Source organism: Metopolophium dirhodum, chromosome 7 (assembly GCF_019925205.1).
Source record: "Metopolophium dirhodum isolate CAU chromosome 7, ASM1992520v1, whole genome shotgun sequence".
In the NCBI taxonomy this organism is placed as follows: domain Eukaryota; kingdom Metazoa; phylum Arthropoda; class Insecta; order Hemiptera; family Aphididae; genus Metopolophium; species Metopolophium dirhodum.
The window spans coordinates 6462974-6479416 of NC_083566.1; the positions used below are offsets into that span (position 1 = coordinate 6462974).

A 16443-nucleotide genomic window follows, 5' to 3' on the forward strand; every position below is an offset into this window, starting at 1 on the left:
ATTCTAATATAAAATATATCATAAAATAAAAAAAAAAATATTTTAATGTTTAATACATTCTAGGTTTTATTAGAAAACATTTATGAAGAATTGGATCCTATATTAGACCCTGTATTATTAAAACAAATATTTTTAACTCGTGGAACTTACTGCCTAACATTAGGCGATTCCATCATTGAATATAATCCCAATTTCAGGTATCCTTATTGACTTACATGATTTTGTATTTTTTTTTTTTTTTTATATAAATAATTATTTTTTAATAATGTTATGTCTTTTAAGGTTTTATATAACAACTAAATTGAAAAATCCACATTACTTACCAGAAATAGCTGTAAAAGTGGTATTATTGAATTTTATGATAACACCTATTGGCCTGGAAGATCAATTACTAGGTGAAGTAGTAGCTAAAGATAGACCTGATTTAGAAACTGTAAAGAATGAATTGATAATCCAAGGTGCTAAAAATGCCAAGTAAGTAATTAAATTCTAGTATATTATTAATTCTTCAATCAATCAAGAAACAAATTGTCCACAGAAGTGTATAATGTCCATAGGTATAATTTATAATATTTATCACTAAATATAAATAACTAGTTTAAAAAAGGTGGATAAGTGGATGTCGCTCTGCTGTACAGTAGGTTACAAGTGGGTCACTGTAATGGATGGTGTTAAATTTGAATTCAATGATATAATATCATTGTATAAGAAAAACGATTCTGAGCGAAAACGGTCAGTCAGCCTATGATATTACCAAGTATATTTGATGATATTATTGTGGATAAAGTAATTTATATATAACCTATTTACGTGGAGCCTTGTTTTAAATTTTCAATCCTTAGCTATAAAAGTTATACATTTTATACATTTTTTACTACAAAATAATTAATAAATTATAAATTTGATAAATGTTGTCAAAATTTGAACTTTAAATGCTTATAAAAAAAAATTGTGCCTATGTATTTTTAATATTTTTCAACTGCTATTAGAACGATATATCGATATAACGATATACTAAATGTTCACGCTTTTTTACCCAACAAAATAATTTTTATTGATATTTATAAAAAAAAAAACTAAAAAAATTGAAAACTGACAATGTCCGTAAACCACTCAAAAAGAGTCAAAATATTTTCAAAATTTTATGGTGTATAGAAAATGCTAATATAAACATTCAGTGAAATTTTCAAGTATCTACAGTCATTCGTTTTTCAATTTCAATAAAATAAAAAAATTGTTACATGAGAAATCAAGTGAATATCAAATGTTGTAAAAATATAAATTTCAGACGCTCATAAAAATAATTTAATTTAAGTTTCTTGTAGACATTTTTTTTTTGATAAAGGTAGACAAACTTATGAGTAATCTTATATTACATTTTCAAATCTTAGATTTAAAAAGAAAAATTTTTATGAATTCTCAACTCAAAATAATTTGCTAATTTTTGTGATTTTTCCGTATTTTGTCAAAATTTGAACTTTAAATGCTTATAAATAAAAACTGTGACTAAGGATTTTTAATTTTTTTCATCTGCCTATGAAACAATTACTTAGGAGCCTTCTTTTAAATTTTCATGCTTTTTTACTCAACAGATAAAATTGTATTGATATTTATAGAAAAAAAAACTAAAAAAAATGGAAACTGAAAATGTCCGGAAACAGCTCAAAAAGAGTCAAAATATTTTCAAAATTTTATGGTGTATAGAAAATGCTAATATAAACATTCAGTCAAAATGTCATGTCCTTACGGTCATTTGTTTTAGAGTTACACCAAAAACCAAAATCGATTTTCTCGACAACAGATTTTGCGTAAAAATTCCCGTTTTTCCTTAATTTTTTTTTTGTTTTTCACGTCGCTTTTGAAAATTACTGGGAAATTTTTACTTTTGACCCCCCCAAAGTACCAACTAGATTCACTTTCCTATCAGAAAAGTTACTATTGAAGAAAATCCAAGCACTTTTACTGTCCTAAAAGGTGATGACAGACACGAAAATAAAAAAAAAACACACATCATTGTAAAATCAATACATTCATCGCTTCGCTCAGAATCTAAAATGGTCAAAAATAATTAAAATTTTGAAAAATAATTACAATACATTACTACTTTCCTTTTTTTATTTTTACACTTTTCTCTAGAAACTTTACTAAAATATTTAAAATAACTCACTTGAGTAAAATGTGTGATCAACATCCAATTTATTTATTTGATGCAAAAGCTTTTTGAATTTTTACACTGTCCCAAAATCAAATCATTACATACCTATCAACTTTAATACATCTTACATATTATATAAATAAAACATATTTTTTAGATCCTTAAAAGATATTGAAGATAAAATATTGGAAGTCCTGAGTTCAACTGAAGGAAATATTTTGGAGGACGAAGGCGCTGTAACCATATTAAGTTCTTCAAAAACGTTAGCAAACGAAATAAAAGAAAAACAAGCAGAATCTGAAATCACTGAACGAATAATAGACAAAACTAGGCAACAATACCGTATTGTTGCCACACATTCAACTAAACTATTTTTCACCATTGATACGTTGGCAAATATTGACCCCATGTATCAATATTCTCTAGCGTGGTTTATACATTTATTCAGTGTAGCTATCAAAAATAGCGTTAAACGTATAAACATCGAAGATCGAACAAATGAATTAATGAAATATTTTACATATTCCTTATATGTTAACATATGCAGAAGTTTATTCGAAAAAGTAATTTTTACGGATAACTTAATATTTTAGTTTTATAATCAAAATATATACAAGCAAATGAAATATATAATATGGTCATTTTTAAACTAATATAAATTGATTTTAACAATATAATTTACATTTTATAACTTAGTAATCTAATAATGTATTAACTATACAATTAACATATTTTTCTTAAAAATATAATATTTAACTGTTGTTGTATAAATACAATATTATAATATGTTATGCATCAAATGTTGTTTAAATTATATCTTTACAAATAATAGATAAGTATTACTTATGATTAAAAAAAATAACAAGGTTAATTTTGTTTGTCTATACTTAGTCATTTAGTTTTAATAATCATTAATTATTATTAGGACAAGTTATTATTATCGTTGATTATGGCTATTAATTTATCTGAAGAATTGGACATGGATGAATGGATATTCTTCCTTACAGGTGGAATTAGTTTAGATAATCCGTACAAAAATCAGATCAGTTGGTTACAGAATAAAAGCTGGGACGAATTATGTAGACTTGAAAATCTTCCCAAATTCAAGGTAATATTTTATAAAATCTTATTTTTAACGTTTAATTATACCTATGTGTATTAAAAAAATTGTACTAAAAAATTAACTTTATATTTAAAGAATATTAAAGTGGATTTCGAAACCAACACGAATAAATGGAAAGAAATTTACGATTCATTGGAACCACATTTGGCAACTTTTCCTGATCCATGGGATAAACATTTAAATTATTTTCAAAAATGTCTCATAATACGTTTACTTCGATATGATAAAATTATACCAGCTGTTCAATATTTTGTTGCTAGTAAGATTATTATTATTACAAATCGTAGATGGTAAATGGTTTTAAATATCTGATGTAATAAATATATTTTATAACAGACGAATCAGTATTGGATCACAAATTTACAGTTCCCATGCCATTTGATTTACAAACAATTTTTGATGACTCCAATTGTTTAACTCCATTAGTTTTTGTTTTGACACCTGGAGCAGACCCAACTGCAATGTTGTTAAAATTTTCAGAAAAACTGGTATTTTTCTATACATAATAATATAATACATATTTTATAAGCTTGATACAATTTACCATAGTTTTCATTGTTTTTACTCAGGGATTTTCAACCCGTTTATCAGCGTTATCATTAGGTCAAGGACAAGGGCCGATTGCCTCAAGACTTATCATTGAAGCTACAAGAATGGGTAACTGGGTATTGTTACAAAATTGTCATTTAGCTAAAAGTTGGATGTCACAACTTGAAATGGTAATTGTTTTAACTTAATTAATCGAATCTAACTGCAATCTATAGTCGACTATTATTTTCATTGAATTTAATTATTTAAAAAGCAAAAAACATATTGACAAAATAATAATTTATTGTTTATACTTAAGTACTAGTTACTATTTCAATTTATAGTTCATTATTAAGATAAATATAAATATAAAAAAATTACTTTTGAGCAAAGTTATTTATTATTTTGTAAAATATTATTATATACAATTTACTTTTTTTTTCATTTTAAAATTTTAGATTTTAATTAGAGTAATATTAATGTATTTATTTTACAATGACGTGTGTGTTTTTATTTTTTTTACGTTATTCTCTATAAATAATAAAAACTTAAGTAATAAAAACTTTTGGTCGGTTAATAAGCTTGGAAATTAAATAAAGGTTTTTTCATAAATTGTTATTATAGCTATTTAAAAAAATCAAAGATACATAAGCACGATGTTGATATTTTGTTATAAGCATTATTAAAGTTCAAACTTTGACAAAATTCGTCAAAATCACTCAAATGTACAAATAATTTCGTAATTTTAAAAATGTATAGAATAATCAATTTTTTAGCTGAGGCTTAAAAAAGTAATTCAAGGTATCTCATAAGTAGTTCATACTGTAACTATAAGTTCAATAAAATTAAAAATAATTCACTACATTTTCAGAAAACCAATTTAGTTTTAAATTATACATATTTTTATTTATTAATAGTATATGTTCAAATTTAAATAGGAAAATAACTAATATTAATTTAACCGGATTACCTAGGCATATCCGGTGAAGTGTGAAGCGACTAGATAACCCCCCCCCCCCCCCTCTATAGCATCCTCACTTAAACCTCATTTTTGAAAGACACGATTAGGTCTTGGATAGTAAGATGGAGTAGTTAGGTTTAAATTTATATTAAGGACCTGACCATAGTGTGAGAGACCCTAAAATCAGTTCGAATCAAAAGCCTAAAAAAGCATCGATACAACCAACAATCAATGGTTCGTAAATGAAACTTCGTAAACTTGTCTTCTTCACTTACTATTTATTAACTTTTCAAATAAACTAAAAGATGAAATATATTTAACTGGAAAAGTTTTAGCAGTTGTCTATTTTATTAGATATGCGAAAGCTTCACTGCTGAGCACACTCATCCCGAGTTTAGACTTTGGTTGACGTCATATCCTGTGGAGTACTTTCCTGTATCGGTTTTACAAAATAGTATAAAAATTACAAATGAACCGCCTAAAGGACTTCGAGCCAACCTTTACAGGTATTTATATTTAATTATATTGATTTAAGAAACATCATAATTGACTATCTACCTTTCGGTGTAGATCGTTTACAAGTGACCCGATTGTAAGCGAAGAATTCTTTGAAGGCTGTAAACAAGGCAGTCATTTCAAAAAGATGCTTTTTGGGCTTTGTTTCTTCCATGCTCTGATACAAGAGCGGCGTCATTTTGGTCCAATCGGATGGAATCGGCCATACGAATTCAACGAGACTGACCTCAGAATTAGCGTCGTTCAGTTACAAAACTTCCTGAACGAGTATTCAAAGATTCAATTTGAAGCTTTGCGTTATTTGACTGGTGAATGCAACTACGGTGGCCGTGTAACCGACGACTGGGACCGAAGGTGTCTAATTACGTTTCTAAACAAATTCTATACGCAAGAAATCGTCAAATATAAAAATTATAGATTTGATAAATCTGGTAAATTTAAGAATAATATGTAATAGATATATTTCACGTGTCTCGCTCAACTCGTTATCATATGTAATTAGGAACTTATTATTGCCCAAATTGGAAACAATACGATCAATTCGTGGATTACATTCAAGAGCTACCTTCAATCACTCGACCTAGCATATTTGGTATGAACGAGAATGCAGATCTCATTAAAGAACAACAAGAATCTGACATTCTTCTTACTTCTGTGCTCAGTACTCAGGTATGTACATCGTACACCAATAGTGTCAAAAATGTTGTAATTCACGAACATTGAATATTGATCATACCATAAAAACATTATCGGAAAAATATTTTTCAAACCGTCATAATAACGGGTTGTTAATAAATTGGTATTAAATACTTAAATTTGAAATTGTACATAGGTATAGGTTATAAATTATTGTTTTATTTTTATCTTTGTTTTATAGTAAATAAGAAGATAGCCGATAGGTACATACTAGTATAATACATTACAATTTATAACATATAAATTCAAAGTAGGTAGTAGGTACAAATAAATATATCAAGCATTATCTCAGTCATAACAATTTTATTCCATAATTGTATTTACTGATAAGTTATAAATTATAACATTTTAATTTATTTCATTTTTTTAAGAAAAATAAAACCATTTACTAACCTATACCTAATCCTTTATTATTATTTGCAGTTATGATTATTGGGTTTTTCAATTGTTAAATCGATAATTTTATTTTAATATACCATATTACTCTCTGATTCTGATTCAGAATACTGTTAGGAAGATAACGTATAAATTTCGAAAATATATTTATTCATTCATCATTATACATGAATATGGTAATGATTATATTATTATGGTTTATTATACTTGTTAAACGCATGCAAAATATAGAATATGGAAAGTTCAAAGGAAGGAAAAGGAATATCGTCAGAAGAACTTATCATTATATTTGCTGTAGATGTTCTAAATAAACTTCCGATTCCTTTTGACACAGTCCTTGCATTAGAAAAATACCCTACTACCTACAATCAGTCTATGAACACAGTTTTGGTTCAAGAAATGGGACGGTTCAATAATCTTTTGAACGTAATAACATCAAGTCTAATTAATGTCCAAAAAGCTATCAAAGGTATGTCGTAGCGTTAATTAAATAAAAGTGTACCTATAACAAATTACGATACGGTACCTACTGAAAATATTTAAATATTAAATTGTTATAATATATGCTAATGATCCACTGTTGATCATTACTAGGGCTCGGATTTTAAAGCAAATGCTTTTTATAAATATAAGGTATAAATCTAATTTTTATACATAAATTCGTTTCACGTAATTCTGATTCCAAATAAACGATTTTATTTTTGCTTTTTTTGTGTAAATGCTTTGTTTGCTTTTTTATTGTTTTTTTCAGTTATTCTAGCTGTGGAATTTGAAGTGAGAGTTTTCACTTAAAAATATTTTTATTTAATTAATAAGAAATGTGAAAACCCGGAATACGGACTAAATATTGGATTATATTGGATTATTATAGTTTTTGTTATCGGCTTGATTGTATATTTATGTATAATATAAATATAGATTTTATTGTAGATTATTGATCTACAGACAGCCTACAGGTCGATAGCTTATCGACTATTGCAGTATATAGCCTGTAGAACCTACGCTCAGTACTCGTTATCGACCAGTTCAAAAAAGTTTTATAGTGTTGTAATTTATAAAAATGTAAAAAGTTAAAACAAATGCATTTTTAAAAAAATTAGTTTTAGAATTTAGTGAAGAATTTTTTTAAACAGATGGATCGATTTCATATTGCAAACTTTGTGAAATAAAAGTGTCATTATTCAGTTTTATAACTAATTCATGTTAATTTTTGGTCATGCTACTTTTTGCTTTTTTTTAAAAATAAATATGCTTCATTTTTGCTTTTTAAAACAATTTTGTGGTTTTTTTGTTATTTATTATGCTTTAAAATCCGAGCCCTAATCATTACTTATGAATTATGATATTCACTAAACCATAATGCTTATATACCTACGTATTGTTCTTTATTAAACAAGATAACAATAAAATATAATGATCTACTTGTATCAATATTGCTGTGAACACACTAAACGCATAAAAAATTGGTTTTTGAAACAACACAAAATACAATCAACGTTTTGACTCTAAAACTACATGAATAATAATATGTGTTTACTTTTTTTATTAGGTCTAATATTAATATCTTATGAACTGGAAGAACTTTGTCAGAGTATCATAAATGGAAAAATTCCGACAACTTGGGCAAGAAATTCCTATCCGTCTTTAAAACCACTGGGGAGTTATGTGAAAGATTTTTTACAGAGAATGGCGTTTTTGCAAGTTAGATTATTAGCTTTCGTATTATATAAATCTGATTTCTTATCAATAAATCAGTCAAAAACCAATTACGTAAAATAGTAAATTTAAAACAAAGAAAAAAGCTCCGATCAATCTAAAATATTACTTATGTCTATTAACAATAATCTATATTACGTTTGAACATTTTAAAAATATTATAATTTAATATAATTAAACCTACACAGGGTATAACTCTAAACCAATAACGGTAACAATTATTAATTTATCTCTGCCCGACTTATATTTCATAAAATCTGAATAGAATAGGTATGTTGTACGTACATACCTAAGCACTCAGGTGTTTAGGTAGGTACCTATTATAGGTACAGTGTCTAAATTTATAATGCTTAATTTACAGCCACTATCTAGAGAATAATAATTGACACAATTTAAAAATATGAATCATAAATAACACATTATAGTTGTTACTAGTTCATATTGCTAATAATAAATTATTCATTGTAATATTTAGAAATGGTACGATAACGGTGCTCCAAAATTATTCTGGTTGTCTGGATTTTATTTCACGCAAGCTTTTTTGACTGGAACGCAACAGAACTTTGCCAGAAAATATAAGATACCGATTGATTTACTAACGTTTGATTATAAAGTATGTCTTCTTATTATCCTACATTACATTCTAGATAATATTTTATAACTGTCAACGTGTATAGCCTTTTTTCTGCATAAGTGTAGTAAATTTCGAAAAACTTTTATAAAAATAAAGCTATTATACATCTATTATATGGGACACACTAACAAAAATAAATTAGAACCTATAAATCTATACATAATAATATATCTAACTGCTAATGTTTTACTATATTAAAAAGTATAAATATTTTTATAATTAAAATCTTTTTCCTAGGATGTTTATAAGATTTAATTAAATATTTTGTACTGAATAATAATTAATAAGATATTTCGACAAAATTTAGCATCAAAAAAAAAAAGGTGGATAAGTGGATGTCGCTCTGCTGTACAGTAGGTTACAAGTGGGTCACTGTAATGGATGGTGTTAAATTTGAATTCAATGATATAATATCATTGTATAAGAAAAACGATTCTGAGCGAAAACGGTCAGTCTGTCTATGATTTTACCAAGTATATTTGATGATATTATTGTGAATAAAGTAATTTATATATAACCTATTTACTCGGAGCCTTGTTTTAAATTTTCAATCTTTAGCCATAAAAGTTAAACATTTTATACATTTTTAACCACAAAATAATTAATAAATTATAAATTTGATAAATGTTGTCAAAATTTGAACTTTAAATGCTTATAAAAAAAAATTGTGCCTATGTATTTTTAATATTTTTCAACTGCTATTAGAACGATATATCAGGAGCCTTATATTAAATTTTCACGCTTTTTTACCCAACAAATAAAAATTTATTGATATTTATAGAAAAAAAAAACTAAAAAAATTGAAAACTGACAATGTCCGTAAACAGCTCAAAAAGAGTCAAAATATTTTCAACATTTTATGGTGTATAGAAAATGCTAATATAAGCATGCAGTGAAATTTTCAAGTATCTACAGTCATTCGTTTTTTAATTACAATAAAATAAGAAAATTGTTACATGAGAAATCGAGTAAATATCAAATGTTGTAAAAATATAAATTTCAGACGCTCATAAAAATTTAATTTACGTTTCTTCTAGACATTTTTTTTTTGATAAAGGTAGACAAACTTATGAGTAATCTTATATTACATTTTCAAATCTTAGATTTAAAAAGAAAAATTTTTATGAATTCTCAACTCAAAATAATTTGCGATTTTTCGTGATTTTTCCGTATTTTGTCAAAATTTGAACTTTAAATGCTTATAATTAAAAACTGTGACTAAGGATTTTTAATTTTTTTCATCTGCCTTTGAAACAATAACCTAGGAGCCTTCTATTAAATTTTCAAGCTTTTTTAATCAACAGATAAAACTTTATTGATATTTATAGAAAAAAAAAACTAAAAAAAATGGAAACTGAAAATGTCCGGAAACAGCTCAAAAAGAGTCAAAATATTTTCAAAATTTTATGGTGTATAGAAAATGCTAATATAAACATTCAGTCAAAATTTCATGTCCCTACGGTCATTTGTTTTAGAGTTACACCAAAAACCAAAATCGATTTTCTCGAAAACAGATTTTGCGTAAAAATTCCCGTTTTTCCTTAATTTTTCTTTTGTTTTTCACGTCGCTTGTGAAAACTACTGGGAAATTTTTACTTTTGACCCCCCAAAGTACCAACTAGATTCACTTTCCTATCAGAAAAGTTACTATTGAACAAAATCCAAGCACTTTTACTGTCCTAAAAGGTGATGACAGACACAAAAATAAAAAAAAAAATAAAAAAAAAAACACACATCATTGTAGAATCAATACATTCATCGCTTCGCTCAGAATCTAAAATAACGTGTTCACTAAAAAACGTTTGGGAAATAGATTATCAATAAATCTATGTTTAGAAACAGATATATTTATCACAATGAAAAAAGTAGAAATAGCTTTATAAGAAAACCACAATAATTACAAAATACATCAAGTAGGTGCTTATTTATTATCTATGATTATCTGACGAATCAGAATTCAAAATTTATTGATAAAATATATTATTTTGTGGTTACATTAGACGTCTGAATTTATATATATATTTATAACGTTGGTTAGTACGCTAGGGGAAATTAAGACAGTTTGCAATAATTGTGTGCTACAGTCTTCAGTCGACAGAAAATAATATATCATATAATATCGTCATAATAAGACAACACTACAACAGTATAACAATAATATAATGTCAAACATTTTTAAAATAATGACTACCCGAGGGACTATACAGTATTATTATACATAGAGTATCAGAGCTTATAAAATGTAAATTGTTTAAAGATAGCCAAAGTTAAAAACAGTGCAATAAAATATAGGTACCTAATAATGAAATATAGACTGCAAGACTAAAACCTAAATGGATAATAAAACAAACATAATCTTATGAAATAAAAAAATTAATTCTGGTTAGGTCAAAAAAATGTTTGGTCAATCATAGCAGTTACATTATAATCTAATATTATTATATATTATATTGCATAATACCTGCTATTCGAAGATCTCTACCACGTTGGTGGATATGAAACTCGACCAGGAGTTATCGTGGAGGGAGGAATCATTAAATATTTTGCCAATTATATTATTATTATAATAGGTATGGAAAAAAACCTATGCTCAACTACCGAGGGGTGAGAATCGCATTCACATATTGCCTGCCTCCTGCCCTTCTGCCCTCCTCCCTCGAATAATAACTGGTCCATCCCAATAACCGCGTTGTATTATAAATATATGCGAATGGATAGCGAATAATGATGACAACACATTTTTAAACTGCCGCAGATATTAAAGAAATCCGCGGCGACGGACGTCGAACCCTTAGACGGCGTCTACGTGTACGGTCTGTACTTGGATGGGGCCCGGTGGAGCGACCGGAGGGCCGTGTTGAAAGAATCGAAACCGAAACAGCTGTTCTGCGCCATGCCGTTGATCCACTTGCTGCCTGCGATGAGGTCCGCGGCGCCACCCGGCGCAGTATACCTGTGTCCGATGTACAAGACGGCCGAGCGGAGGGGCACGCTGTCCACCACCGGACATTCCACCAACTTCGTGATCGCCGTGTCAGTGCCCATCGACAGACCACCCGACCACTGGACCATGAGGGGCGTCGCTCTCCTCTGTCAGTTGTCCCAGTGACCCAGTATTGTTGACGCGAACGAATTCACTGCAGTACTGCACGCTACCACACGAATGGCGTCCCTCGGGAACACAATAATTGCATTACAATATGACGTGCCTATATTAATACCTAATATTTTGATAACAGTACAATATTATTATGTTTTCATTCCTTACAAACGCGTTATGTTTTAGATTCTCAGTTTTACACACATTTTTTTTTAACATAAATATGTTTTTCCTCGTGTTTTTCTGACCGATTTTACGAGGTCAAATTTTTTGACGCTTTGGTAATTGGTATTAATTACCATAGAAACGCCAATCAAATGTTCTGGATAAGTGCCAGGGTCGGGTTTAAAGGGGTGTCTAAGGGGGCATAGCCCCCCCCCCCCCCCCTTGGGACTAAGCTAACTATTTTACAAAGCCAAGTATTATGATATATTGATATATTAATAATCATTATAAAATATCGTCAATCGTCATTGATGAATATGATTATTTATGGATATTTGAATATTTAGGCTTCAAGCTATTTTTGGATTGTCTGACATGACGTGTAATATTATTATGAAAATATATATGGCTCCACGTGGAGCCCAGTTTATTTATGTTAATAATAATTATATATATAATATATATCTATGTATATGTATTACTTATAAAGAATTGATTATCTTCCTTTATTACGAGAATCGAGCAAATGGTACAAAAATAGCCCGAATTTCAAACGACAGTCTGCAGAAGTGCTGATAACGATTAATTTTTCAAAAGTTAAAAAAAGAAATATGGAATTAATAATGTAATCTATCTATTTTATGTATATTTTTTTTATAAATAATTAGCTAATTTTTGTTGTTAATTATATGTGTATATCTATATTTTTAAATGGTTTCAGATAAATATTGATAACAATGTAACTATTTAAAATTTGTCACTATTGTGAAAAAAAAAATGATTTACTTATGAGGGACTCAAAAATATAATCTGTAATTTTAAATTTTACATAGATTTAAAAAAAACAACTAACTAAATTCTTGAACCTCTATTAGCCCCCCCCCCCCCCCCTTGGTGAGTGATAAAACCCGCCCATGGCATAAGTCTCATACGTAACAAAATCAAATGTTAAGAAATAGCTTCAATTCTAACTACAGTGAATCAAGTTTCATATTTTTCTTATAGAATATGTACCGCTCTCAAGTGTAACGATGTAAATTGTACAATAATTAAACAATGAATTCAATAAAATTAATATGTTTTGACTTTATTTTTCAATAATTTGTAATTGGTATTTTTTTTTTTTTTTAAATAATTTATAGATTAAATATCCCTTCGTCTCTAACATGACCCTCCACCAAGACCTAGGTATTAAAACAGTGGAAGAAGAAGCTGCTATCTTCTATAAGCGTTTTTATAATAAATTAGAAAACCACGAAAACCTTCTGATTAAAAATCTACATATCCCATCACTTCCTGGAAATCCCCGTCGCAGGCTGAAAATGAAATGGTGTAGGGATCACCTAACTTAATCCTAACATTCCTAAGCTAAATAATCATATAATAAACAAGCTAAGTGCTACTGATGGGTGGCTTATTATTCACGTAACCCCATAATGTTTTGTACCCTAAACTCACATATACTTATTGTGCTTAATTGTATAGATTGTATATTTCTTGTAAAAATAAAAAAAAATAAAAAAAAAAAAAGATTAAATATTATTATTATTTTTATTAATATAATATTTTTATTTAAATAAGTTCAGCGACCCTCCAACAAAGAACATATTTATGAGTTTATGACCAATAGATTTTCCATGCAGAGAAAAAATATCAAATGGGATGCTACATTAAAAAATGTATCGATTTTTTTGTTTGTAACAGTCATTGCATTTTGGAATTTGAAACAGACAATTTGTAGAAAGATAATATGATAGAAAATCTGATCTATAGTTGTACCATTGATTATACAATACATTTTATATATCTAATACCATTAACTATACAATAGTGTATTATATAAATATATATTCAATGGTTATACCAACGGCTGAGACACGATTGAGCTAAATTGTTGGCGTATCAAAGGAAATCGGAATACGAAAAAAAACCTACACGATTGAGCATAAAAAATTCTACAACGTTGCCATTTTCCATTTTGAACTATATTATACAAAAATATTTATTTAAATAATTATAATAATTCAAAATATAACATATCAAAAAATAACATGATTTCATAGTCAATAATAAAGTCACATTTTATAAATCTGTTTGATAATAATACTGATAATGATAATAATAATAATAATCATAATAATAGTTATGAAAATAATAAAATCAAAATATGGTACGAATTAAAAAAAAGATACTGCATGGTTAATAAGTCAAGAATACTATAAAGTATGGGTGATCGAACACTAATATTATTTGTGTAATAATTTTGGAATTGTATCTTAATTTATTATCTTATATTTTCCCCCAATTTTAAATGTTTAAAACGTCAGAACTTTATTGCTACGGAACTAATTTATTTATTAATCGATAACTTTGTCGATAAAGCTGGACTCAGCTCACGGCTCGCGTCTGGTATCATAATAATTGGTGTAATAATACGTGAAAATAATAAATTACAAAATTTCGGCCACGTGAATGTGGCAACATCGCATAAAATATTCTATGCTCAATCGTGTTGCTAAAAAGGTATATGCTCAATCGTGCTTTACCGGTACCAACACGGGTGTCAAAAAAAGGAATACCTATCGCAATAATTTTCTTAATATAATTTAGAAAAATTACCATACAACCAGAGAAACAAGAGGCAAGACCATTTTTTGACAAAGTCGCGAGTTTATTAGCGCAATCTATATATATCAAAATGGAGACAAAAAATTCGAAATTGCATCAGTTGAGAACGGCTGGGCCGATTTTGCTAAAATTTTTTTTAAATAATAGTGAATGTCGGGGAGCGGGTTTATAGCATAAATTATGGACCTAACTGATGTGAGTTAGAGATTTAGAGACAAAAACTGAGTTACTTCGGTGGCGCCATCTAGCAGAAAAAAATATAAATAATATAAAAATAATAAAAATAATAAATAAATAATACAAATATCGATAATAGCTGGGCTTGAAATCGATTAATATCGATAAAAATCGAAAAAAAATAATATATTTTTATATTCTGGTTGATATACATTTTTTATTTTAGACACTCATAACTCTAAGCATAAAAATTCTCTCCAAAAAACAATAGTCGTTTTTGATTGAAAAAGTTCTTAGATAACATAAAACGATAATCTTTCAAAATAAAATGAATAATGTGCCAACTATTATATTTGTTTACTCTAGAGTTATGAGTGTCTAAAATAAAAAATGTATATCAACCAGAATATAAAAATATATTATTTTTTTTTCGATTTTTATCGATATTAATCGATTTCAAGCCCAGCTATTATCGTTATTTGTATTATTTATTTATATTATATATTATTATTATTATTTTATAAAGCTGTAGAGTTTGTTTGTTTGTTTGAACGCGCTAATCTCAGGAACTACTGGTTCAAATTGAAAAATTAATTTTTTGTTGGATAGTCCATTTATCGAGGAAGGCTATAGAACACCACACTATGATAAATTAATAGAAGCCTGGGGAAGTGATCAAACAGGGATTTTGAGACTTACGGTGGAAATGTTTGTTTATATATATGGTCGTTATTGGTTATAGAAGAAATAATTAATAGATAAAATATTTATTTATTTTTTAAAAAGGGTTGATTTTTTTTAAAGAAATGATTATTTTTAGAAATGGTTGAATTTTAAGAAAGGATTAATTTTTAGAAAGGGTTACATTTTAGGGGAAAATGTCAAAAATTTACTTTTTACTTTTTTAAAAAGGGCTAAATTTCCTTTTTTACTTTTATACTTTTTTTTTATCAAAGTTATACCAAGTAAAAACGACAAACTTGGTATGACTTTGATACTTTAGAGTTAATTCATACACTTACGTACAAACAGCACGGGGTCCGCGATCTACCGCAGGTAGATTGCCTACCTGATAATAACTGCTGCGAATTAGAATTTTTATCTCGGGCAGCAGAAAATTTAAGATAAATATAGAATATCAAACACTGAATATTTAATAACGCATTGAACAAAGTTTGAGTCATATAAAAGTTTGTACATTTAACGGGTAACGAAGTGCACGGTATCAGCTAGTTTACTATAATATTTTGAATTTTTACTACCTGCTCAATGTGGGCACAATTGACAAGCCCTAGTACGACAATACTTCAATACAGACATTGGGTTATATTGATCAAGGATAAACATTTTATGATTATACTATTACCTGCAATGTTGTATAGTGGTGAGAGGGGGGTAAGGAGTTAACCCCCCTCCCAGAAACTAAAGTCTATGTGTGTAGAATTATTATTATTAATTAATAATAACTATACTGTCAGGAATCTCGACTCAGGATTACTACAACCCCCCCCCCCTCCCGCCGAAATCAAATCCTTTATACGTCGCTTACTAGTTACTACTCTATCTACTATAAACGTCTCACTCTCATATACATAGTCTCTGTAGGTATTTGTTTGTATGATTATACATTAATACAATGTACACAGGC

At 27.8% G+C, this 16443-nt stretch overlaps 1 protein-coding gene across 1 annotated transcript in view; it reads left to right on the plus strand.

Moving 5' to 3' along the window:
• Positions 1 to 13442, plus strand: part of LOC132948342 (dynein axonemal heavy chain 7-like) — a 34127-nt gene extending 20685 nt beyond the window's left edge. Inside the window, exons 35-48 of the mRNA XM_061018769.1 lie at positions 64 to 197; positions 283 to 474; positions 2313 to 2718; positions 3081 to 3263; positions 3354 to 3537; positions 3615 to 3766; positions 3848 to 3997; positions 5122 to 5273; positions 5338 to 5714; positions 5786 to 5988; positions 6625 to 6844; positions 7925 to 8076; positions 8567 to 8704; positions 11481 to 13442. Coding sequence (XP_060874752.1) covers positions 64 to 197; positions 283 to 474; positions 2313 to 2718; positions 3081 to 3263; positions 3354 to 3537; positions 3615 to 3766; positions 3848 to 3997; positions 5122 to 5273; positions 5338 to 5714; positions 5786 to 5988; positions 6625 to 6844; positions 7925 to 8076; positions 8567 to 8704; positions 11481 to 11834 — 2997 coding nt within the window. The 3' untranslated portion in view covers positions 11835 to 13442. The remainder of the gene's footprint in view (positions 1 to 63; positions 198 to 282; positions 475 to 2312; positions 2719 to 3080; positions 3264 to 3353; positions 3538 to 3614; positions 3767 to 3847; positions 3998 to 5121; positions 5274 to 5337; positions 5715 to 5785; positions 5989 to 6624; positions 6845 to 7924; positions 8077 to 8566; positions 8705 to 11480) is intronic.
• Positions 13443 to 16443: the final 3001 nt, after the last annotated feature.